This window comes from Helicoverpa zea, chromosome 4 (genome assembly GCF_022581195.2).
Source record: "Helicoverpa zea isolate HzStark_Cry1AcR chromosome 4, ilHelZeax1.1, whole genome shotgun sequence".
NCBI classification, from domain to species: Eukaryota; Metazoa; Arthropoda; class Insecta; order Lepidoptera; family Noctuidae; genus Helicoverpa; species Helicoverpa zea.
In genome coordinates this window covers 2,517,668-2,543,575 of record NC_061455.1, presented here as the reverse complement: position 1 = coordinate 2,543,575, position 25,908 = coordinate 2,517,668, and the positions used below count along the sequence as shown (strand labels likewise).

Here is a 25,908-nt window from a genome sequence, read left to right as displayed (position 1 = left end):
TTACTTGTAGCTTCAAACGTTCGAACTAAAATAGTTGTTTTTACGTCATAATAAATCATTTGACCTGTATATAACATTGTAAACGTACGGTTTGACTACAAGATTCTCACGTTTTTGCGAGAAGATAAATCCAAATGATTCATTATGTATTCTGTGACATAAGAAAATGCATCCGAACAAAAATGTTTAACATCAGTTATTTAAAGAGTAAACAAGACTACGTTCGGTCTGTTTTCAGCTTATCAGGCCATGACGCGAAGTTTTAATGATTCATTTAACTAAATAAACATTGTTTAATTAGTGGTACCTACCTACACTCGTTTTTTTATATTGTGCTTCCTTCCAACCTAATTTTACCTCATAGTTAACAATTGACGGATAGCCAGGCTTTGGTAAATTGGGCTAAAATGTGTTAATGACATTTTAACAGTAGTATTTAAAACATTTACTCAAAAAATAAATTTTGACGACTTCGTATATTCAATAATGGCTTAATAGGTACACTTTTATTTTACATGAACCATCAAAACACTAGTTTACACGGTTTTTATACCCCAGATGAAAGTTGTTAAATTTTATCTATCTATCTATAGGTACTCTAGGAAAAATATTTAAAAAAATCTATCACGTCCACATTTGGAATTATACTTAATTTAAAAAACACGAGAAAACGGACCATAAACAACTAAAAATTATTAATTTTGGACTTCTTTTTGTAGGTTTCGGAATCGGTTTCTTTTAACATAGACCAGCAGTAGTCTCCCAATATATTTTCGTCCTAATAGCCTTGATGACGATCTTCAAAAGCCTTTAAATTCTGGTGAAAATGCTCTCCTTGTTCGTCGCTCATGCTTCCTAAGTTTTCCGGAAAAAAATCCAAGTGGGAATGTATAAAATGAATCTTTTGACATATTAAAACCCATCTTATGATAATTTTGTAATAAATCACTCACTATCTCTTTATTGTTTTCACTTTTATTATTGCTCAAAAAGTCTCTAACAACAGTTTTGAATGAATTCCAAGCAACTCTTTCAGTCGTAGATAAAAGAGTATCAACATTAAAATCACTTATGATTTTGCGTACTTGTGGGACGCCAAACACCCCCTCTTTAAGTGACATATGCATATACAATACCCGACTTAGTTTTCCCTATTAAAACCCGAAGTCTTATTAACACAAAAGTAACAGTCATTTTCGTGATTAGTTGGTTCCCTGCACAACATTGGTGTACCAAATGACAGGTGTACGTTTTCGCCGGATGTCCATCACAGTAAAGTGATTCTACAGCTCTCACAAAACACATAGTGAGCCCAGTTTTTTCTTTATTGGCCACAGGAAATCCGAAATAATGAAGATATGCAATTTTCAACGATTCTGTCATATGTCTTTTCTTCTTTATAAATATAAATTGTCCACAAACATAACAAAATCGATCACAACTTTGTTTACACTGTCTACGCGACATTTTTTTTTTAATTAAACAAAAAATATCTCCTAAACTAAACAAGTAATGCAACACCAAAGATCGAGAGTTAAGAATGATTCCTAAAAACAAATATTTGGGGGTAGAAAAAAAATGTGACGTGATAGAATTTTTATGTTGTTACTTTTAGAATGTATATAGGTGACAGAGAGTACTGGTATGGATTTTGTGAGGGGTATATGAAAAAAATTAAAACCTTGTAAACTAGTGAAATTAACGTAGGTCCAGATATTGGTCACCAAAATGGAAATAGTTTTGAACAGTCCCATCTAATCTTCCTTTCCCAATTTTATGTTAATCCCGTTTTATTTTTATTTACGCCATCCTTTTTTTTTGTTGTCAAATAGGTGTTAACTATCAGGATATCGGTTTCAATGGTGCAGGCCTGAGTGGGAGTACCGTGGGCGGCGTGGGGTCTTTAGGTGGGGGTGCAGCGGACCAGCTAGGGGGTCTTTTAGCCCCCGTGTCGGTGCAGAACTTGGCTGCGCTTGCGGCTATGACGCAACCGCCCGTAGTGACGCAGGCGGCGCCGATCCAGCAAGCCACCGCGCCGCAACAAGCAGCCCCGCCCTTGTGTAAGTTGTAATTTCTTTTTTATTTGCATAGAGTGCCAGTTTCTTTTTCTTTTCGTTTTTTTTTAATTTGTAGTAGATTTTTTACTTTTTAAGTTTTGATTAGAGTTAAGTGATGGAAATCGTCAGGTAATTTTGTAATGTCTTCCTTAATCGATCTGTAAATCTTCTAGAATACTTATTAAAGTGGGAGAATATGAATTGTCATTTGAAACCTCAGTTAGGAGTTATCGGATTTTAAACTCTTTACACTCCCAGCTAATTGCACCCTGTCCAAATCTTTAACTGGAACTTTGAAGTTAAAAGAAGCAAGAACATGTTACGATCTTTTTGTTCGCAAACTTTCCTCTTTCAGGTTTCGTTTCGACTTAAGTAAAAAAAAAGTTAATTAACGATGAACATTTTTCACACTTCAGGTCTTCTCGGGAAGACTAACATCACAGGTAAAAATGCAATGAAATAAAACGAAATGTGTGTTTTTTTGACATGGAATGACAATTTTTTAGCCTCGAAGATTGATGTGATAAATGAGTTAGTCACTGATAGATAATTGCCTACTGAAAAGAGTTTTTTGCAAACACTTTTTAAGATACTAGATGTTGAAATGATTCATTATGCACATGCATTCCATTTTCTAAAACAGTTTGTACTGTTGAAACATGCAACCATGTTCCTCTACAAACAATGATGTATAAATTCAAATCGAAAACAATACAGCACTGTCATAGACAAGTTTTTTATACTCTACACAGAATCGTTGTCATTTACATAAATTATACTTTGAACGGTCTTCAAATGTATAGAATATTGTTTTACTATAGAAATAACTTCTATATTGTAATGGACAGACTGTTTACTTGACAGCCAAGGTTGTAGACTTTGTTTCAACTAGAATGGAATATGTGCATCGTTTATCACATGAATCTAGTTATCGCCTGGTATGATTTCTATGTTGGCATATTGGTAGAATGTTCTACCGTTGCTTGCTTTGCATAGGTTATGTTTAATATGGTTCGGTAGGCATACATACTCCTTCGTGTCGATTTATTTTTTAAATCTCCCATAGAGGATTTTTTGCTGCGTTGCAATTTTTAATCTTTTTTGTAATTTTTAATCAAAATTGCCGTATTTATGACTACATTTTGATCTGATTGCGATTGGAATAATGTTTGTGAATTTTACTAATCAAAACTGTGTTTTTACCGCATTATGTAGTCATGAAATACAGGCAAATTAGGTTTATTTGTAGCGGAATGGTTGCAAAATATATCGTTATATTCTGCCTTTGACATTTATGGTTACCTAATATTTGATGCATTATTTTTCATTCGAAATATCGTAGATAGTTGTTTGTCAACGTGAGCCATGTTTAATACTTTGTAAATAGTATCTAGTAATTAACAGCGTCGAAAAACTCTCAATGTAAAATTAACACAGTTTGATTGTTTCTGCATGAAGGTACTAAAAAGAGTATTTAATTTTTATGAGATTTTCGTGAGTGTTATGTTGTAATAATATCGTTTTTCTTTTTGTATTTTTTACTCTGTGTGTTATGAATACTAATATTGTATGACACTGTCTATGGCATGCAGTGTTTGTATGTAGTTTGATTTTTTCATGTTCTTTTTAACTTTTACGTATTTAGTGTTCTTTAATTGGCAACACTGAAATGTAGGCTGTGTACTTATAACCCCACCTAATTAAAATTTCGGCAACAACTTAAGGGTCATTGCGTTTCAAAAGCAGTTCAACATAACAGATTTACGAAGTTACGAACTAGTTATGTTTTTGACGTTTTATACGTAAGCCTTTGCAGGTTAATACGGAGAATAAATTTAACTCTAACATTACCGTTTACTGTAAGTAGCTACGGTTCAGCCATTAAACTAACGTGAACACTTGACTCGAGTAATTTAACGACGATTTACATTTTACAAGACATTGAGTAAGCTTGTTCGAAACGTTGGTAACTCCTTAACATTATTTCTGTACGATATTTCGTGATTTTCTTTCTACAAGTTGGTATAATTTGGGTTATAGGTCACAACTTTTTTGTAGTTTTTTCGTCTTCTTTTTTTAAAGTTGGCTTTAGAAAAAGTTATGTAAAATTAGAAATTGGGTTAAAACGTGTCAATCTCCAAATAGAAATAAGTGTGTCGAGTAACATGATACCTACAGATGTCATTAATCATGAGGAAAACTTAACTAATGGTCATGGCAACAAAATACTGACACTTTCCTGTAGGTAAATACAAATAAAATTAACCGTCAAAATATTACTTCATTAAAATAAATTAAAACATCAACGGAGAAGATATCCATGACACAAAAAAGGGTTACCCACATATGGAATTTGAGATTCGAACAAGCGCTCATTTCAAATTCTAAAGCTTTCCATTCAAGACTAATGGCTCCCATTCACTAGTTTTATTTTTAATCGATTAACAATTAAATTGTGCTTTTCAGGGTCCACAGCCGAGCCTCTCGGTTCAGCATACGCTGCTCAATTCGGCACAGCTTTCGCTGCAGCACCGCTAGGATCCGTACTAGGCTCAGCAGCCGCCGCAGCCGCTGGAAAGCAGGTTGAAGGTACGGGTAATCTTTATTTTGCTGGTAAGTGTATAGTAAGCCAGCAACTTTCAGGTGGCAGTAGGCCATTTTTTTGAGTTTTTTTTTTTTGTAAAAGTCTATTTGATTTACTGCCAGTCCAAATTCCAAATCATATTTTTTTGATACTATGGTTATATGGGAGAAGTCTGTGTCCAGCAGTAGATATAAATATTGGGATTCAAATAAAAAGCCCTCAAATGGCATATCAACGCCAAACGCTAGGCAGTGACGGCTAAAATTAAAAGGAGAGACCTTGGGACCCAGCAATACCTTATTGGACACGAAACCGTGATGGTGATGAGAAAACTTCACAAAACGGAATACTTGAAATCACAGAAGCCCCTGATGCAAAGCATAGAGGAAACGGAAAAAGTATCCATTGCCGATGGTCTTCTAACTTCCATCAATTCCGACCTACCTACCTATATAGGTTTTTGGACACGCGCCAAACTTTGGCTAATCGCCAATTTCCTGTTCGAACCGTTAAAATCGAAATATTGAATTGTTTTTATCTTTGTTATCGGTTGATAGCGAAGCTATTAGTTTAATCAAATGTTAAAAAAGACTTACAGCTGTAGAGTTCCATTTTCGATAGTGGTACTATTTAATTGGGATTTTTGGTCACAACTTCTAAATTAAGTGATCGTTTTACGGCTTTTTGAAAAGATATTACGAAACGCCATTAGTTCAAGGAAAAATACGGTGACCTATTCTGAGCAACAACCGAACAGCTTTTATAATGGGAAATGTATCAAATTGCCTACACAAATTCTTGGACAACATAAAGCGAAAAGCTATATATTTCAATTCAAAATATTTCCTAACTGGATTCCCTTATTAAATGAGTACCCATTCTGGATAAAAAAAAACTGGGATTCTGAACCCCTTTTCAATGATCCCTTGTCGTATATGTAGCAACTAAGCTTCTAACTACGTTGAACTCCACAGGTCCTGAAGGCGGGAACCTGTTCATTTACCACCTGCCTCAGGAGTTCACCGACACGGACTTGGCGTCCACTTTCCTGCCGTTCGGCCACGTGATATCGGCCAAAGTGTTCATAGACAAACAGACGAACCTGTCAAAGTGCTTCGGTTTTGTCTCGTACGACAATGCGGCGTCCGCGCAGGCCGCCATTCAGGCCATGAACGGTTTCCAAATAGGTACAAAGAGACTCAAAGTTCAATTGAAACGTTCTAAAGAACTATCGAGACCGTACTAAATATTCCAGAACTCGTTCCTAGTGAATTTACAAAAAAAAAGAGTAAAAAACTTTTGCAAAGAGGTTGTAAAATTCCGAACGTTTGTTGTGATGTATCCGGTGCACTTGAGCTGACATAGTTTGGTAAGGTACGTTCGTAACGGTCGAGTCCACGTGCACAGTTGTTAACTAAATAAGAATAACGTTAAGGTTTGTGTCAAAGGATTTATCGTTTCCAAAGTATTCCCCAAATTGTTTATTATTATTATTATATTTTTTCTTAACATTTAAGTTTTAGTCACATTAAGCATAAGTTGAAGGATCGATACATTTCGCAGACGCCAAAGAGCTGGTAATTGTTTGATGTATGTCATATCTGCAGCGATATAACTGGCGAGCAAATTGTTTATTCATATTATGAAGATGTATTTTCATCATCCAAAGTTTCGGTGGGTACCGAAGTGCCCAGCACCGATAAGTATTTGCTTATACACCGTTAAGTTCATTAGAACAATTATAATTATTATTTGTTACAATTATTTTTTTCTTTTATTTTTATGTTACCAACTTGATAGTTAATTGTAAAATAATATAATTATTGTGGCCATTGTCAGTTTTGCAGTCAACTTTTTCGTTTAAAATTTTAAGTGTTTAGATTAACGAAGTGATCTCAAAGTGATCAGTGTATTTATTGTTTACAAATACTTGTTGTCAAATAGTGTACTTAACATGTGAGGACTGATCCGTATCCACGGCTTGTCCGATATCTACCTACATGCGAAGATATTTCAAATATTTTCCGTATGAAACACGTCAATTAAGAACGCAACTATTCAGTGGAAAATTGACATTAACAGCGCGACTATCGTCCAACTAACCCTATTGTTAAGCTTATTTATCGCGTTATGAAATCAAATTTTATATTTAAGTTATATTAATGCAGTGTCGAGGAAATAAAGACACTATTTATCAGTAAGGATCTACGAACATCTCCGTTTAAATGTTACAAACTTTAATGTTACCATGCGTAAATTTTGAGATCGAATTCCGTTACTTCGCCTGAATTTCGAACAGTGAATTCAATTTTTACAATCGAACTTTCTAGGAGAAAAGTTATGAAATATTTGAAATATCTTCGTGTTAATTACTTAACTACTATTGTGCTTGTTTTGTGTAATTAATGTAATACTTTAACACAGTCAACAACATTTATACGATTTTAACACATCGAACACTGGCCCTTTAGTCAAAAATTTTTGTTAGTATAAGTATTTAATTATAGAAATATTTTCGTATGTAAGTTTTGGTATTTCATTCATCTTCTTAAAAATATGTTTCTATATAAAATATTGTTCGTCACTATTTACCTAATAATCACTGGCACATTTTGATTGTTTCATAATTTTGTAATATTTACGCGCCATCATGTAACGGGAAAATACCGCACTATCTGAATGCAAATAAGATTAAAAGTGAGAAGCAACTCTCAGGGAATCAATAATAAGCTAACACTATTATTAAGTTAATAATATCAATGTCATTATCTACTAATATACGTCAAACTGTGGGATATCGCAATAACAGGAAAAAATAACTATTTTCAGGATCATTTGTAACCATCGGTATTTTTCCGTGACACTGGCTGTAAATATAAAAGTTTACCTTCTAATTAGCTATTAAATTAAGTATTAATTACATTTATTTCTTGAATACGACCACTTTTAATATTATAAAAACGCTCAATAGGTGACAAAATAGGGGAGCTTTATTTACCGTTTGGGGGGATAACTGAATAGTTTATTTAATTATTTTTTTTCGTTTGCGAAAATGTTTAAGGTTACAAATATCAATTGTTTTTAATTATTTTTGTTAATAACTTGTGCCAATGCGTTTGTTTCGAAAAGAGCTACGACCAATCTTAAGTCTAAAAATTGTGGATTTCTTTAGATGTAATTAGTGATGTACAAAGTCAGTCTTGCATCAAGACGGAGTTATCGAAGCGCGAGACAAGACGAAAATAATATTATCCATTTATTTGTTCATCGTAGGACTGTCGTAAAGTTGGTCCACAATTATTCTTACTTTGCGCATCACTAATCATGATTTTTGTTTCTTCTAAAAGAACTGATGTAGAGAGAGCATCATTATTATAATAACTTAATTAAATTTAGTTGAGTATTACTACTATATTTAAAAAAAAAGTTTATCAAGATGGGTCTATATTATTTAGTTTAATTTTAGTCAACGTTTGATGTCTAATGAAAGACAATATCTAGACTGAATAAGTTTCCTTCTTAGATGTTACAGCGATACAATTTTTGTCTTGTGATTCCTTTAGTAAGTTCATTAGTCGACACTGTAAACATCTTTTTTCTTCGTCTTGCAAATATTATTTTCTTGTTGTTAAGGTAAATAAATTATTATAAAGGCATGTACGTATTGTTAAAAAAGTGGACATTGGGAATATTGATATAGAGTAAATGGAGTTACGATCCTGGACACGACCACTCGTTTAGCCTCTTAAACGTCGTCGATATTATTGCTCGGGCTGCAATGTAGTGTTGCCATTTATTTTTCGTGGCTTCTCTGTGTTGAGACATTTGTATTCTGTACATAGTCTTGAAATACGTTAAAATAAACGCATAGCTTTTGCAGTTTGCAGCCCCAACAGTAACATTGGCGTACCCAACGTGTGATCTAGATAGACGTCAAAAATATTGTGAATAGAATTTTTTACCTACAATTTTCTAGGTGTTTGACGGGGAACCTTATTGTTGCTATTGCCTAAGTTTTATACCACCAAATGATTGGAAAAGCGTATGAAGACAAAGGCATTTTTGTTTAAGAGAAAGGTATTTTTGGTGACCGTCTGGTTACCGTCCGCTTGCTTCTATCGATATTTGAACCGGGACGCCACTGTGAGTATTATCGATAAAAAATATCTTCTTATCTTGGAAGCTCACCAATTTGCAAGGGCGTCGATCTATTTATACACGGTTGGTTCGAATATCGATATACGTTGTCGATATAGGTTACGATGTCGCCAGGAGCCTGCAATGTTACCGATGAAATGCCATAAGCTTATTTTTCAAGGTCAATGTTTTTCCTAAGCATTTTATTATAAATGTCGCCTTTGATGCTAACAAAATTTATTTACCTATTACCTAAACTCGTAGGTATCCAATGTAAAAATCTGATTATGTCAAAACAATTATGTTTTATTTTTATGAATTTCTTGCTGAGAACATCATGAAAATATCCTCACAAATAAAAAAAAACTAGATGTCATTTTTTGTGACGTAAGTTTTTCTAAAAAATGTAGAGGATTGAACTATCACTGATGTGTCTCTTATTTTGAAAATGAGTGATTTATTTATACCCAGATTCTTACAATTTTGATCATGAACTGTAAGATGAAATGTAAACCTTTCCCTACGTTGACGTAGCCGACTTTAGATGACTTCTCGACTAGACTTTTGTCATTGGATTAGACTAACCATGTTAAAAAACTAATAACAATTTTGATTGTTAACTTGACTCAAAATTTCGAACAGTTATTTAATCGAGAAGATATTTTTAATATCGATGTTATATTAAAAACTACAAAAAACTCACAGAATCTGGGTGCGTTATGCAATTTATAAATTTTTGAATTGTATACTTTGAAAGGCAAAGAATAGCTTGATAGTTTATATCGAGTCACGGTATGATTAAAAGCATATCCAAAAATTGAGGCAAGAAAATATAAAATTTATTTTTACATTCTCGCGGCACCACACTAGTTATAAAATTGGTATGGAAAATTATAAAAGAACTGTTTTATACAAACACCCGTTTTGTTGATATGAATGTAAATAAATGTCAAGTTAAAAATATGTGTTTAATTTTTGGTGGCAACCCTTTTACCCCTTACTACCTACTGTACAAAGCTGTGCTTCTACCACTGAAATACGTGACCATTTATAGAACACAAAATTAGGCCACGTCCTATAAAATCAGTGACCAATATTTTGAAGGAGAAGATACAATACAACAATAGAAAACAATAGAGCAACGCGTAGGAACATCTTACAAAAAGTAGGTCAGAAAATCCTAGTAGAAACTCCGTACAAAAATCCAGTTTTTTGGCACCCTATGAAAAAATGGGTGTCAAATAGCAGGATGTAATGATCTTCCAGTAGGATCTTGGACCAGATATAAAACTACCAAATAAATTAATAAATAAACAATTTATTCACCAATCACAACGAAAACTAGTCATTCCCGAACTTTTGGGCCACCTTTTCCTTATACAACTTGATATCTTCGTCTTTTTTATCTGTAGTAGCTTCTTGCGTTTCTAGTACCGTTTTAACAGATTTGATCAACCCTGTATTGTCTGCTAGAGGTAGAATATCACATATGAGGGGTGATTCGACCCCTAAGATGTAGTGGCAGGTTCTAGGTTCTAGTAAATAGAGGGAAACTTGAGCTGGGCTGGAGGAATTTTCTAGACATTTGAGCTTCACTTCGGTTTGCCTAGGCTTGCCTGTCTTGTCGCATACGTCTCCGTTTGAGTAGAAATGAGAGACTGATGTGCGGTATTCTGAAAGCAAAAAGTTATTTTAAGCCAGAGCCGTTGTATATTGTTTGTTCGTTTTTCTTTAGCTTTGTCACAATCCGTTTCGCAAAAGTCTACTTTTTTTTGTTTTCAAAAACTAAAATTCACATTCAAAACCTTATTCCATTTATATTAACCAAGATTTTACTTTTTCCTATAGTCGAAAATATAATAACCAATCTTACAAAGACGTATCAGGTTAAGGAGGTCACATAAAGACTGGTACTCCGCTGCATTCATTTAGACTTGAAACAGACGCCAACATACTTGTGAGAACGCCAAGTAGACGAAGAATACAAGAAGTCAAAATTATATTATTTTATTGCCATAGAGCTACATACCAACAGGTTTAGGAGCCTTCCCCTTGTTCTCCTTGATCCAGTCCAAATGGGCGCGTTCGTCGAACTTGCCCAGCAGTAGTGTAGTTTTCTCTCCAGTGCGATCTACGTGGTACTGAACTACATGCTTGCCGTAACAGAACTCGTATTTCCACCAGCCTGTGCCCTGGAATTGTGAAAAAAAAATTGTTTCAGTTTCAGTTTGAGATATTTAAGGGGCACGTAAAGTCTGGGTAATTGGGGATATAATACGTGACTTTCATATGCCTAATGACGGTCTATAGAGAATCCGAGATTGACAGGTTGATAAAATTAACAAATGTAATGGGAAATGTGAAAACAATTCAGTCATATAATGCCTAATATACAAAAAAAAACACAGAGAGTTTCTTATATATTTCTATATCTATTTGTGTTTTTATAAGCACCAAAAAAAAAGTTATCCCTGGGGTTAGCTCAACCATTAGAGAGGTCGTTTTGTCCTCTTCGTGTAGAGTAATTGTAAATACCGTAATCAAACAATGGTAATTTCTCGCTAGCGGACGCTCGTACCCTGCTACAGTATGCGGATAAAATCTCTGGCACAAACTAGTTACCAAAACCACTTACTCCATTAAGACAATTCTCTCCATTAAGAAAAGCCCTCACTGGTGAATCATCAGTAATGACCGGCGCCGGTTTATCAGCCAACTGAGGCTTACTATCTTCCACCAAGTCTTCATCTTCATTCAACGGGTGCAGCTCGAATTTAAGGTGAGTTTCACCATCCTAGAAATGGTAGCCGTATGTAAATAGGTTTTACTTAGTTGTGGCATAGCAGATTGGTCTATGGTCTGTCTATGCCTTTTATGACCCCTTTAAGCTTAAGAAGTGCTTGTTTTTGACTGATAAAGACGACAAAATATGGAGACTTATAATTTGATAGATTTTAACTGATAGTGATCGTTTTTACTGTGTATTTGATATAAAGTTTTTTTTAATTTCTTTAATTCAAACCTGGTCAATGTCACAATATTTGCACAAATGGATCGTGCGAAAATGGACCTAAAATCATCTGCTAACTAGACCATGATTGAATGAACACTGTTGTTACAATACCTAACAACATTGCTTATTACAATTTATCACATCAGCCCAAGTAGATCAAATGAATGAATGCATGGCCATACTTACCCATCTGAAAAATAAACGACGCTCACAAGCAAAAGTGCACAAGCAAAAGAAAAACAATTAAAAATAATTACCTTATCAATTTTCTCAACTTTCAACACAGCTAGTACGTCCTTAGGATCGTTATCCTGAATAACGCCAACAAAAATGTTAAATAAGCATCTAACTTTAACTACACTACTTAATATGGACGAAGCCAGGGTATGAGCATATGTGTTGATTACGTTTTCATCAATTCTACATCAAAATCTGAGATATCAAGGAAAATCGGAAAAATGTTACTACAGGTAAAGGTCATTCCAATTTTAAAAATGAAATTCAATCACTAGGTACCCAATTTAATTTTAACACATGGGTACTTTTTACCCATTATTAAACAGTAATAAATAAATAAAGACCCCCGACAAAAATTTGTAGTTAAATGTTGTTTGGTATGTCTGGCTACGCCCATTCTACAAAATAAATGTGCTAAAACGCGCAAACTCGAAATATAAAGCTTGTAACACACTATGAATATTTTAATTCTAAGGGTGATATGTGTATTAAATGACGGATCACACTCACTCAGGTGATAGTGGAAACAAACACATTAAAAAAAAACTAATTATTTAAAGCCTACTGGGATTAATAGCTTTCTAAGACTTACTAAAAAAATGGAACCTAATATTAGTCGCTAAATAATCATGTAGGAGGCAGTGTTTAGAGGCCTAATCCTCTGAATATTTAAACTAAAAATTAACAAACCAAATAAAAAATATTTCTACTGCTCAAAAAATTACCTACCTATAAACAAATCTTTTTAAAGCTAAAAAAAAACTACAAAACCAGAAAAAGGAAAAATAACTTACATTGCTCATCATTCGAATAGTCTGATGATGGAACCTGAGACTGTCAACCTCCATTTTCAATAGACTCCTTGGTTTCTTAGGAGCATCGTCAACTGGCAAACAGTCTATGATATTCTCGCTGACATCTTTAGGCCTGAATTGAGGATGTTCACAGAGTAATGGAGAAAGTATGATGATCTCATACTCGCAAGTTGATGTCTCTTTAAAGGAGTAAACTTCGTGCTTTCCATGAGTATAGCAAACGTAAAGAACTCTGGTCAGACGAGGCTTGCCGCTCAAGTCACAGACTGTGCCTGGAATTTTTTAAACATTTATCTAGAATCACAATTCTTCAATTTCCCAATTCCTACTCAAACTCAAAAACGTTCATTCAAATTAGGCTGATAAATTAGTACTTTTCGAATGCAAAAACAAAAGACAGCCCCAAAACGCCCACCCACTGTTCACCACTTCTTCTTTTGGAGACCACGTAATGTCGATCCTGCGATCGATCTCCTTTCCTTATTAGTGACGGGTTTCCGTTCCATCGGGCTATGAGAGTAAAAGAATAGTGAGTGTACCTGTTTGCGCAAATGCTTGTGCACTATAATATGTCCTGCGCAGCTGGCTGATCTACATACGTGGCCGAAAACGCCATTGTGATTAAATAAATATATTACTTTGTGATAATTTTTATGCATTTTGTTACATTTCCATAACAATGACAACATAACTACAAACTTACCATCATCTAGAACCATTTCCACCGAGGGCAGCTTAGCGCCATCAACTTTGGTCATCCTATAGGGCTCCTTAGTCTCCTGAGCAGCCTTCACATCAGCCTCTAACTTAGCATGCTTTTCTGAACTCCAGTGACCCAGGTAGAACTCTTGGGTTTTCACTTGTTTGCCTGCGAATGTTAAATACAAAATAAATTAATGAATAATAAAGAGGGTTGGTTCAAAAACAATCAAGTAGAATTAAAATAATGCACCACATTTACACATATAGTTTCACAATATGTATTAACATTGTTAACACAATATATATAAAAATGCTTGCTGGAAGAGTTTGTATAGATGGATCATAAAGTTAACCAACACTCCGGGGGTTGGTCCATGTCTCACAGAATAGTATTAGGAACTTCCAAATATAATGAAAAGAATTTTATATTTTACTTGTCATTAATGCTTATAAAGAAATACAAAATTAATTTAAAGTTACCTTTATATAAAGTGACCGTTGCACCAGGTTGATTGGTTTTCACAACTGATTTTAAATACAATTACAAAAGTAAGAAACTGTTCTCTTTTACATACAATATTTAGAAAATTATCAGCAATGATCAAACATGAAAATTGGATTTACCCTCCACTCTAAATAATTTAAAATAAAGCTGCTGGGTAGTAATACTTGCGTATCATGTTCCTTAACTGTTTCAGACAGTACTCATCACAGCTTAAAGGCTAAACTAATTCCACATAAAATTTGGGACTATACATGAGTTACTGTGGGATATCTCATAGCCTAAAATACAATTTTTATCAAAAGCAAACTTAAAAGAAAAGCTGGTAGGTATTTCTCATGCTATTAAACAAAGCGAGTTAAAACTACCTTCTCTCTCCTCATGATACTGTCGAATATATCTTCCATGACACACTTCGTAACTCCAGTAACTCTCAAGCCTATATGAACATATCTTCTGAGAGAACAGGGGCTTTAGCAGACTCAGTGGAGACGGACCATCGTAATCCTCAATGTTCGTTGACTCTTTAGCACGTAGCTCTGGTATACGGCATTCATACTTCTCTTTGTTAGCTGTAGTCACTTTAAGGATCTCCTTTTTTGGTAGCTATAGGGAAAATTTTGATTTAATTGTAATGTGTTTTATGGTTGTAACAATTTGCGTGAATTCAAAAGAAATATTGTAGAATATTTGTAAATTGGTAGGTAGTCTACATTTTAACAGGATCAGACTTTAAGGAAAAGCCATTGAAGTTGATACAGAATAGTATTCTTGACCAGAAGAGCCCTACATCCATATCCAAGATAAGTAGTGGAGTTTAGAGACTCGGTGGAAGGAGTTGGTGTTAGAAATAATTCAACATCTATTACCTCAAGTTTACTAACTTCTCCATCGACTAGATGTTGGATATCCTGGCTGCCGGGCCAGTTAATTCCAAATAATATGGTATCATCAAAACCTTTGAAATCATGCTCTATACTTGAGGCTACTTTCACGAGACACAAACACAGCACCCAAATATCCTTCATTTTACACGTTTACAAGTTCATAATAAACGTAAACCTAAAATTAATCACTATTTGGATTATAATTACAACACTGCAAACAAATTAAAACACGACTAATTTGATATGCTATAAAAACGCTTCAATTGGGTGAGTTATAATCTGGCCACATAATTTGGTAGGATAATATCCTACATGAGCTGGTTAGCTGTCATTTGTCAAAGACTTGAGTCGCGTTCAGGAACAGAATAATATTTTATTTTTCGTTGCCTAACAAAACTGCATTCATTACTGCACAGTGGTTTTAGGTTTTACCCACTTTGTGGTTTTGCCAGCTCATTAAATAACATCCTACACATAAGAGATTTTTGCTTCTAACCAAATTATTGAAAAATCTTAGATACCTATTGACAAAATATATGCAATTGTCTATGAATTAAAAAGTTGTAATTAATTCCACTTTGTCATTGTCATTCCGCCTGTCAGATTCTTGAAATTTTGTAAAAATGGCGTTCAGCTTTCCAGCCTTTTCTTACATTATAGCGTTAATAGTTGACGCATTCCTTATATTTTTCTCAATATTCCATGTTATTGCGTTTGACGAACTCAAAACTGACTATAAAAACCCAATAGACCAGTGTAATAGTCTAAACCCGGTGCGTATTTATACCTGTGCAATCAAAGTTCATGAGAGTTCAATTGAGTATCTAACCTAAATCTTATTTTCAGTTGGTGTTACCGGAGTACTTGCTGCATTTATTAATAAACGTCCTGTTTTTATTGTCAGGAGAATGGTTTTCACTGCTAATAAACATTCCATTGATCTTGTATCATCTGCACAGGTAAATATTACAAACATATTTAGGTTATGTTATGATAATTTTGAGGACAGTGTAAGGACAAGGTCGGTTTAACAATGTAATGACACCTTGAAACAGTGTTTGCGGTGAATACTGACTAGAAAACCGGCCAAGTGCGAGTCGGACTCGTGCACGAAGGGTTCCGTAAATTACAGTTAAATCAACCTATCTCAAAAACTATAAGAGATACTTTGATCAAACCAAAAATCGTTGAAAGAGTTAATTAGCATGCATCACCTCTATTTTTTTTAGAATTTTATACCCCGTAGTTATAAAAATAGAGGGGGGGGGACATACTTTTTACGACTTTGAGAGCTGATATCTCAAAAACCGTTCACTTTAAGAAAAATGTTTTTTAGAAAACTTTATATCATTTTAAAAGACCTTTCCATTGATACCCCACACGGGTATGTACATCGAAAAAAAAAATTTCATCCCTCAGTTACATGTATGGGGGGCCCCACCCCCAATTCTTTTTTTTACTATTTAGTGTCATATTTTTGTAGCGGTTCATACAACACATATTCCCATCAAATTTCATCACTGTAGTACTTATAGTTTCCGAGTAAATCGGCTGTGACAGACGGACAGACGGACATGACGAAACTATAAGGGTTCCGTTTTTGCCATTTTGGCTACGGAACCCTAAAAACGCAATATGCGCAAAACAAATACAGTGCACTTAAAAAGTGTACTGTTCCAATTCATTGGATAAGAATCACAGTCTGCCTTGTTTATCTTTGTTCAAGCCAATTTCCTTATTGTATACGGGTGTTTAAAATGATAAGGTTCACAGGAAAACACCATGTATTTAAGAATTCCAAAGGCTAACATCTCTAATTATGATAATTAACTACAGAGGTTGAATGAAATCATAGAGATACTAATTAGCAAAATGAATTGTCATTACATGGTCTTATCTAGATTTTCGTTACCTACCTACAAACATTATACAGATATAATTTTATGAGACTTCAAGTTTTTCAAAAAGTTTCTGATTTTATGATGTACTTCAGTGTTTATCTCTGTCAAAACTATAAAGATAAGCAAGAAGGTGAATATGTGAGATAAACTGATTTACTGAACAACTCGAGAGAGTGATCCAAAATGTAGGTTAATTTAATCTAGTCAGGTGAACTACTGACCTGTTTATACTCTTTGTGTAAACAAGCCATACAAATATGCAGCTTGTAGAGAAAAGAATACTCCTAGAATCAAAAGCAACTAAATGAATACAAGAGAATTATTAGTGGCTCATAAAGTCCCTCTGTTAAGCAAAGGCCTCCCCATCACACTTCTACACTTCCAGATCCTTTTACCAAGCCCACGAATCTCAATGTTAGGTGTATAAGTCATCACACCATCTCTTAGAGGCCCTCACCTTTCAACTATAGACCCAACCAATTCAGGCTATAGACTGACCAAAAAGTTTCATTGGATTCATACATACCTTCATAAGTAAACTTTATGCCAGCAAACAGGCTAACTGCCCACAAATGCTTTAGTCTACAGTTTGCAGGTCTGTTGTACTAAGTATTGTAATACAATTAACTAAGTAAATCATAATAATTATTTTCAGATACTACACAAGGCCTGTCATGTCGGGTCCAGGGCTGTATGACCCAACGAGCATCATGAATGCTGATGTTCTAACGGTCTGCCAGAGAGAAGGCTGGATCAAGCTCGCATTTTACTTGTTATCATTCTTTTTGTACCTATATGGGTAAGAATTATTTTGAATTATTTTATTTATTGGTGAAGAAATGTTTTGCATTATAGTTATGCTAAATTGTCTGGTATAGTATTGGGCAATGTGTTAACTGATAGTGAAAATGTTCACAAGTTTTAGTGTCCAGATGTAAATAATATAATTAATCATAGCCTGACCTTCTATTTTGGAAATACTTGTACTATCCATTGTTATGTTATTGCACTCAAGATAATTAAATACTTATGTGCTAAAGCTTCATATCTCAACCACAAAAGAAGTGTATATCTATGTACCAAACACATATATCTATTAAGCACTAGTAATAAACTCAAATAAACATTTGATAAGAACTGTGTATAGTGACGAGATTGTGATACTGTCATATTTAATGTTCACAATAATTGTAAAAATAGGTTGAATCAAACAATCCAGAGCTATGAGGTTCAATATAAAACCTACTGTCTAATAATTAAAAAAAAATATGAGTAATTTCTTTGAAAAGGCACTCTGGATTATAGTCATCCCTTTCACATTTTACTAGTAAAATAGACCACATAATTCTATTGATTGTGAAGACAGTTAACAGAAATGGCAAATACATTATAACATGTCCAATTCAAAATAATGATACTTAATAATATGACTTCATTCCATGCCCAAAGTTAGCCATTACCTTGCAAGACTTAAACCATAATTTGACCTTCATCTTCACAAAAGAGAATTGGTCATCTTAACACGTGAAAAGGATTTATTTCAGAAAACTGCGCACACTAATTTCAAACAATAGAATCTTTAAAAAATAATTTATACTTATGTAAATTATTTCGACATGGATAGATGGACGTTTAAAATTCTTGAAAAACAACTAATTTTAATTATTGAAAGCAATGAACTGTAATGAATTACATATGCTAATTTGTGTGTTTTTGTTACTTGAAACTAATCAGTATTTTAGTTTTTTTTTTTTGTCCCTCAGGCATTTATATGTGCTGCTAAGATCAGCTATACCATTTTGAAAAATTGCAAGTCGTCCTTACATTTTGGAAAGATTTAAATTTCGAGTTTTGACAACTTCAGAACTAAGAATAAAAGAAGCTGGAAAAATGTAGGTTGCAATTTTAAAGCTTTATTATTTCGTAAAAAGTTGTATCCAACAGCACGAAAACAAATTGCTTATGTTATTTATCAGAATTATCTAACTAAGCTGAAACTATTACAATAAAAACGAAAGAAATCAAATACACAACATAATTTGGATAGGCGTGCGGCACGCACATACTCGTAGTGGGTGTGGAAAATGATCTCATTCTAAAGACTATGATAGGCAAATTCGAAAGCAAAAACCTGACAGTTCGCCTAGCACGAAGCACGAACCGCTATCGAAAAAATCTATATTAACGTATCCATTTTTTTTATGAAACCAAGTCAATTGTAAACGTTATTTATTTTTTGGATGCCAAAAATATATTTTTTTGCTAACGCCACAATTACATTAGATCCAGCTCCACCGTACATTCAAATTGTTCTGCATTGCTCCCTTTTCCTTCCCTTTCTCCAACTCTAATACTATTATTTATCAATAAAATTACTTATCTAACATTAATCCGGTGTTAATTTGTTCCAGAATGATCGTGGTGCTGATCGCAGCATGAGACATCGCGTACGTTTAGTTACTCGTTTCAATAAGTCATAATTAATTTATTGTTAGCCCGCGGTTGTATCGTGTGTCCGATGAACAAGGAATGTTGTATAGTTGAAACTTCGCAGTATTTTGATAATTAAAAATGATTGCAGTATGTTTTTGTTTAATTTTAAAGCCTAATTAAAGTTTCGCTTTTACAAAAGTAGGGTCAGTTCGCCTGTTCGCGTCCATCGCCCAGTTCGCGTCCATTTTGCCGATCTCCTTTTAAAAAACTTCGAAAACAAGATAATTAACACACCAATCAAACGAAAGATCATTACCGCTAATACGTTAATGTATAAGAGGCACACACAGATAGACAAAAGTTCTGGGCGTCCAACCAATCCTTTTAGAAAAAATAATTAGTCTAGGCTCTTCAACAAGAAAGCGCAAACACGCTGAATTTTAGATAAAAATTAGTGTGCAGCGGCGTGTTTGATGGTAAGTTTTATATTGTTTTGTGTGAATTTTAGGATAGATAGCTATTTCTACAGTTTAATGGTGAATAAAGGTATAATGTTTTTTTATGAATTTGGTAATGTTTTTTATATTTAACGAATAAAATAAGGTGGACGCGAATTACTACATCGTATTTTACAAAACTTCCACTTTGCGTCCACAACAGACGCGAACTAAAACTATCCTCTATAATAATAAATCAAATTGCGTCCACTGTTTTCGTTAAATACTTGCTTATAAAAAATAATTAAAACATAGGTACTGTTTAATATATTAAGATTAAACAGTACATTTTTTTATTTCTTTATCATTTTAAAATAAAAATAATTCTTCTCAACATTGGTTTAAGTAACTTAAAATAAGATTAAAACAGTACATTTTTTTATTAAGATATATACGTGGTTATAATTTAATTTTAACTATAATTTAATTATATATATAATTTAAATATTTAATTATAATTTCATTAAATTAAAAAACGCCTAATTCTGAGGTTTACCTATTTAAATAGAAAACGAAAGATATTTCTAATACAACTGAAAGTTAATCTTAAAATAGAGTATATAATGAATACATTACACAAATTTGTCATAGAAATGAGTGCTGGGGCATTTTTATTATCGCCATCAAACTTGCCAACTGCACTAAATGGACGCGAACAGGCGAAATGACCCTAATAGACACGGCGACAAAGGGAAAAAAATATGAAAATATGTATATGTTCTGTATGTCCGCGTTGTATCTGGACCTGTGTATCAAATTTCAAAAACAAAATCTGTGGATAGTAGCGGTTGGTAGAGAGCAACGGCCGTGTGAATCCGCGAGGCAAAACTAGCCTTTATAGGTCCACAGAAACAAAGCATAGATAGACTACGCCGATGCCTGTTATCTGGATGCCACAGAGGAGCTTTTAAATAAACTTGAACGCTTGCAAAATCTTTGTATTCGTTTTGTCTTCAATCTTAAAAAGTATGATCATGTTTCACAATTTCGCAAGGATCTCAAGTGGCTCCCTATTCGTCTTCGCAGGAACACGCGCATTTTGTGTCTTCTATTTAATATCCTCTTCAATCCCAAATCTCCTTCATACCTGAGGGAACGTTTCTCCTTTCTCCGCTCACCTGATGCGTCCTGCAGTACTCATCTCAAATCCCTACTTAAAATCCCTTCCCACTCCACTGATTTCTATTCCTACTCCTTCACCGTGCACGCTGTACGGCTGTGGAATAAGTTGCTGCCTGAGCTGAGGAGCTGCCAGACTGTTGTTTTATTTAAACGTAAGTTGGAGGAACACTATCTTTCCTTACCATCATAGATGCTTATAGTATTTATTGTATTTATATATTTTTATACATATATATATATTGATATATATTTTATATACCTATATATATTTAGGTTAAGTTAGTGATTATTGTATTTTAGTTATAGCTTCTTTTCTTTCTACGCACTCTATCTGCAACTCTCTTTTCTAACTCTCTCATAACGGGCCAGCTGGAAGAGATTTCTTATGAAATAAGCTGTGCCTTTGTACTATCTGTTCTATTTTTCTTCTTGTCTGTATTCTGTGTTATCGTAATATATTACGCCGAAAGAGTAATCGATTACAGAAAAATTATGTACCTAAATAAGGATAGCAGACTAGAGACTTATCAGGGCATTCACAAGCCTTTATTGCAATAACTACTAATGTTATCTACAAAATTACCTTCTGATTTTAGATATTAATTTGCTAACAATCCATATGTCATTATTTATGCAATTCATTACAGAATTATTTTAGGAAGTGAGTAGTACAAAAACAGGGTGGACTTATCTTCAGAACAGCTTAGAATGTTTTAATGACCTCTATTACGTTTCCTTTGACTGATAAACCTTATCTTGATACTAAAGGAATCAATATCTACAAATAAATTTGAAAAGGGGTGGGTCGACTAAGTTATTCCTCTTCGATAAATTTTCTAACGGTTTTCACTTCCATTGTTAATTTCTTCCATGAAGCACGCGGAGAGAGAAGAATTTTGTCCAATGACCTACTCTAACCTGTCTGTTAGATCCTCGTCATTATTTATTACCGTCTAGCTTGCATATACTCTGTCGGTCGTTGTCGTAGGTCATTGTACGCAATTATTCGTACTCCGCGCGCGTAGTAGGAGAGCACACGGACGCAACACCTTTTTTAATCTGAAAATGGGAACTCAACCGGATTGTGACAAATGACGTAATTTTTTTTTAATAAACTAGAAAAGTAAACATTTATTATATAATTGCATTTTTTCAAATCGGCCCAAAGTCGTTATTGAGCTTAGAGCGTTCAAAGTTCAAACCACAGATCCAAACATGTAGCCAGCTAATTCAAACAACCAAACTTTTCAGCCTTATAATTTTTGTAGCTTATTTGAAGAAAGTCCCCATTACAATTGTTGGGTATTCGTATTTGACTTGAAAAACTTTTAAAAAATACTCTGAGAGATATATTTAAAAGCAATAAACATTGTCATAGGTCCTTGGAATCAAAGAGTTGCATGTACGAGACTAACAGAGTTCAATGCCCTATGATAACGTTATACTCTAGAGACGACCTACATTTATAACGTAGTATTCTATGTTATGTATTTAATTAAATGCACACACTGGAACAATTGCATATCAATTAATTCAGAAATTAGAAGTTAGGAGATGACCTATAATAGTACTAAACGGAATGTTCATAATTTTCAAATTTTCATAATCACTAAATAGGTAGGTACCTATCCTGTACAAAATCTACAAGCTTATTGACTCAAAAGCTTACTTAGATATCGATTTATCAATTGACAGAATTAACGATTTATCTTCGAGTGACTTTGAGTGCAATACGATTCCGGTAGTAGATTAAATACTGGATTTTTTCTTTTTGAACTCTTTAGGTAGGTAACAACTTTTACAGCAGGTGAGTGACCATCAATGTCATGATGATGGATCTTTTGTTTGATTGATTTCATAATGAACTTTATATACCTAAGTGGAACGTAATACGATTAACATTGTGCACGTACGTGTACGTGTGATAATGTTTTTGTTTTAAATTTTATCGGAAAATAAAAATATTATCTCGTTTACCTAAATCTTAGAAAAAAAAAACAAAACCGGTCTACTGAGTCGGTCTATAACCAGTACTTTGCTATCACTTCGAGGCGTCGGAGCACCGGCAGTATCCTTCGACAGTCGGAGTCAAATAGAAGTCCCGCGAAATGCATTTGCTCGGAATATTATTTGCGATTTTCGCGGTCCAACATGTGCAATCCGCGAATATTTTGGGCATCTTCCCGCACGTCGGCAAGAGTCATTTTATCGCGTTCGAACCACTGCTGAAAGACTTAGCGAGGAGAGGGCATCAGGTGACCGTTGTTTCGTTCTTCCCGCAAAAAGACCCTCCAGCAAACTATACAGATGTGAGCCTTCGGGAAATAGCTCAAGTACGCAATAGAAGCGGTCAACTTACAATTATTTGAAAGATCGAATAAATTCATAAACAGTTTGGGTTTGAAAATGTTTCTGCGGCAAATATTCTCTTTTCGTCCTCTCAGTGACTTGGCTCTCAATGTATGTTCGGGACTGGTCAAATTCCGACCTTTAGCAGAAGTAATGCAGAAGCATTATGATGTCGTTTTAATAGAAAACTTTAACAGCGACTGCGCGTTAGGTCTACTGCATATTTACAAGATCAAGGCGCCTGTGATTTCTTTGCTATCGTGTCCAATGATGCATTGGTCTGCCAGTCGCATCGGCTTGACGGACAACCCGTCATTTGTGCCGACGATAACATCACAGACTAGCTCAATAGGTTCATTCCTTGAAAGGCTGGAGAACTCAGCAATGTACATGTATTTTAAGCTGTGGTACAGATACGCTGTGCAGGTGAAAGAACGAGCTATCATTGAGAAGAGATTTCAAAGAAAGATTCCTGATTTAGACGTGCTTGCGAGGAATATAAGCATGATGCTGGTGAATACTCATCACAGTTTGAATGGCGTTCGACCTCTTCTGCCAGGAGTTGTTGAAGTTGGCGGAATGCATTTGAAGGATAAGAGAAGCAAGACTATACCTCATGTAAGTTTCTTTTTTTCTTTATTTTTATTTAGCTTTATAGCGTCTTCTATGATTGCAGCCAACTTTGCCACATATTTTTTAGTAGGGCTGTCAACTTATGTAAAGATAAACTCATTACATTATAGTTCGGCCATTCAGAGAATGCGTTCCTGACACGTCGCGATTGAACTGACGACGTAACTACATTCATTGATTATTGATATAATAATGTTGTTTTAATGCTCCTCAATTGTTAAAACGGTAAACAACCAGCAAAAATATTTTTATCGTAACTGCAACGCCATTGCAAAGTTACGTCGTCAGTTCAATCGCGACGTGTCAGGAACGCATTCTCTGAATGGCCGAACTATAATTGGCATATTGATAAATGTATGAACATTACAGAGATTGCGTCTGATCAGGTAAGTGCCAACTTTATTGCCATAAAATTAAAAATAATTTTTGAAAATTACTGAACAAGAGCATACAACTTGACATTATTTACTTGATCGGAAGAAAATAAACAAAAATGAATTCTACGAAGGATGATATAAGGCATATATATATTTTTTTTTATTTCGTCCTCTTCGTGATTCTATTCTTATTCTTGATTGTTGACATATTATACTTCGGCCGTTCAGAGAATGCGTTCCTGACACCTATCAGTTAGTCACGACTAGTGATGGGCACAACATAACACTGAGTTCGTTACCGTTCCTTCAAAATGAACCGCCGCATTATTTTAAGATTATTTTCGTTTTAAATTGGCGGAATCATTTGTTTTATATTTTAGTTATTTAAGTGGAAACCAAAAAAAGGTAATATTCATATAATAAAATTGTTTTATTTATTCTTTGTTACAAGTACATTGAATTGAATGTGCGAACAGAATATTAATCAGACTCCGATTTGCTTGAGGAGGTGGTGTCTTCATCATCATCTTCGCCTACATGTATAATTATATTATTATCAATAACAGAATCAATCCTGATATCTCGGTCTAACAAAAGCCGGGTAATCAAATAAAAACAGATCGAAAACACTTGAAAAACGTGGTCTATGCGCACGAAACGACAACGGACGACTGTTTTAGCGTCACAAAATGGCGGCCCATAACGCCATTTGGGGTTACCATTTTTAATCTAAGTATAAAAATGCGGTTTGGTCATAGTTTTATTTTTATTTTTCATAAAAGTTATAATTAAGTCTTATAGTCCATTATTTTCCAATTCTTAAAAAGAAAATCAAAACGTATTATTTTATATTATAACTGTATAAGAACAGATTACGATACTTGACTGTTATTTTTAGCACAGCACTACAAAATATAAACCGCTGACATAACCTTGTAATAGCGCAGTATAGATTTAGAAAAATATTGTTTACCAAGTTATTTGACACTCAGTTTGGCACAAAATTATAACATTCATTGATTATTGATATAATAATGTTGTTTTAATGCTCCTCAATTGTTAAAACGGTAAACAACCAGCAAAAATATTTTTATCGTAACTGCAACGCCATTGCAAAGTTACGTCGTCAGTTCAATCGCGACGTGTCAGGAACGCATTCTCTGAATGGCCGAACTATAATTAAAGATTGCGTAATATGTAGGTACAAGATTTTTGCTTGTCAACAGCTTAAATATAGATTTCGGGTTTTTTTATGAGCAAGTGATTTAAATAACTATTAGGCAGTAAAGTTTAGCTAACTGTATACATATTTCCAGTTATAAATAGCCACCTAGTATAGTCACTAACGATTTTTATTCGATCTTTCTAGAAAACACCACGTATTGTGTGGTATTTTTATTTAGATCAAATAAATTAGCAATAAAAGACCGAAAAATTTCACAATATTTGTTTGAGAATTATTTACGTTAGGTAGAAAAATAGACGTTAAAGTATATGTTTGCGAACGAGAATACAAAGTTAAGCCTGACTAACTATTCTTTCGCAACCAGCCACGATAAAAATTAAAAGCAGACTTAAGACCGTAAGACGTTTTTGTGAAAATTGGGGAAAAATTTGTTTCTATGTAAGTACGATTGAACGAAAGTAACTACTACTTATTGC

General features: G+C 34.0%; 4 protein-coding genes across 11 annotated transcripts in view; 3 read left to right on the top strand and 1 right to left on the bottom strand.

Annotated features, from left to right (window-relative positions):
* The window catches only part of LOC124629504 (CUGBP Elav-like family member 1), a 292,193-nt gene extending 282,454 nt beyond the window's left edge, over positions 1–9,739 (top strand). For 3 of the 6 annotated variants that reach the window (XM_047162894.1, XM_047162899.1, XM_047162897.1), the window contains 4 exons: positions 1,833–2,060; positions 2,474–2,500; positions 4,524–4,670; positions 5,616–9,739. In XM_047162894.1, coding sequence (XP_047018850.1) covers positions 1,833–2,060; positions 2,474–2,500; positions 4,524–4,670; positions 5,616–5,887 — 674 coding nt within the window. In that variant the 3' untranslated portion in view covers positions 5,888–9,739. The remainder of the gene's footprint in view (positions 1–1,832; positions 2,061–2,473; positions 2,501–4,523; positions 4,671–5,615) is intronic. The other 3 variants (XM_047162895.1, XM_047162896.1, XM_047162898.1) reach the window with 3 other exon arrangements.
* Positions 9,740–10,076: 337 nt separating this feature from the next.
* On the bottom strand, positions 10,077–15,188 carry LOC124629503 (endoplasmic reticulum lectin 1). 3 transcript variants are annotated; one of them, XM_047162890.1, is made up of 9 exons: positions 14,917–15,188; positions 14,416–14,653; positions 14,026–14,070; positions 13,547–13,711; positions 12,823–13,115; positions 12,049–12,102; positions 11,414–11,572; positions 10,808–10,970; positions 10,077–10,451 (listed from the first exon to the last, which is right to left on the bottom strand). In XM_047162890.1, the coding sequence occupies exons 1-9, from the start codon at positions 15,073–15,075 to the stop codon at positions 10,120–10,122; spliced, it is 1,608 nt and encodes a 535-aa protein (XP_047018846.1). In that variant the 5' UTR covers positions 15,076–15,188; the 3' UTR covers positions 10,077–10,119. The 3 variants fall into 3 exon arrangements, with proteins under 3 accessions (XP_047018846.1, XP_047018849.1, XP_047018847.1); XM_047162893.1 differs by lacking the exon at positions 12,049–12,102; XM_047162891.1 differs by lacking the exon at positions 14,026–14,070 and having other exon boundaries at positions 14,917–15,187.
* Positions 15,189–15,405: 217 nt separating this feature from the next.
* On the top strand, positions 15,406–19,418 carry LOC124629508 (protein cornichon). The gene is made up of 4 exons (XM_047162904.1): positions 15,406–15,707; positions 15,781–15,893; positions 17,491–17,634; positions 19,247–19,418. The coding sequence occupies exons 1-4, from the start codon at positions 15,558–15,560 to the stop codon at positions 19,272–19,274; spliced, it is 435 nt and encodes a 144-aa protein (XP_047018860.1). The 5' UTR covers positions 15,406–15,557; the 3' UTR covers positions 19,275–19,418.
* Positions 19,419–23,293: 3,875 nt separating this feature from the next.
* LOC124629635 (UDP-glucosyltransferase 2-like) lies at positions 23,294–24,259 on the top strand. Its single transcript, XM_047163127.1, has 2 exons — positions 23,294–23,854; positions 24,239–24,259. The coding sequence occupies exons 1-2, from the start codon at positions 23,294–23,296 to the stop codon at positions 24,257–24,259; spliced, it is 582 nt and encodes a 193-aa protein (XP_047019083.1).
* The last annotated feature ends 1,649 nt before the right edge of the window (positions 24,260–25,908 follow it).

Excerpts from the sequence above, each read along its gene's own strand:
- LOC124629503 (XM_047162890.1), bottom strand. The coding sequence starts at position 15,075 with ATGAAGGATATTTGGGTGCTGTGTTTGTGTCTCGTGAAAGTAGCCTCA. Across the intron at positions 13,712-14,025 it reads AACGGTCACTTTATATAAAG|GCAAACAAGTGAAAACCCAA; the intron begins GTAACTTTAAAT and ends TAACATTCGCAG. Across the intron at positions 11,573-12,048 it reads AAGTTGAGAAAATTGATAAG|GATGGTGAAACTCACCTTAA; the intron begins GTAATTATTTTT and ends TACCATTTCTAG.
- LOC124629508 (XM_047162904.1), top strand. The coding sequence starts at position 15,558 with ATGGCGTTCAGCTTTCCAGCCTTTTCTTACATTATAGCGTTAATAGTT. Across the intron at positions 15,708-15,780 it reads AGTGTAATAGTCTAAACCCG|TTGGTGTTACCGGAGTACTT; the intron begins GTGCGTATTTAT and ends TCTTATTTTCAG. Across the intron at positions 17,635-19,246 it reads TTCTTTTTGTACCTATATGG|AATGATCGTGGTGCTGATCG; the intron begins GTAAGAATTATT and ends AATTTGTTCCAG.
- LOC124629635 (XM_047163127.1), top strand. The coding sequence starts at position 23,294 with ATGTTTCTGCGGCAAATATTCTCTTTTCGTCCTCTCAGTGACTTGGCT. Across the intron at positions 23,855-24,238 it reads GAAGCAAGACTATACCTCAT|AGATTGCGTCTGATCAGGTA; the intron begins GTAAGTTTCTTT and ends TGAACATTACAG.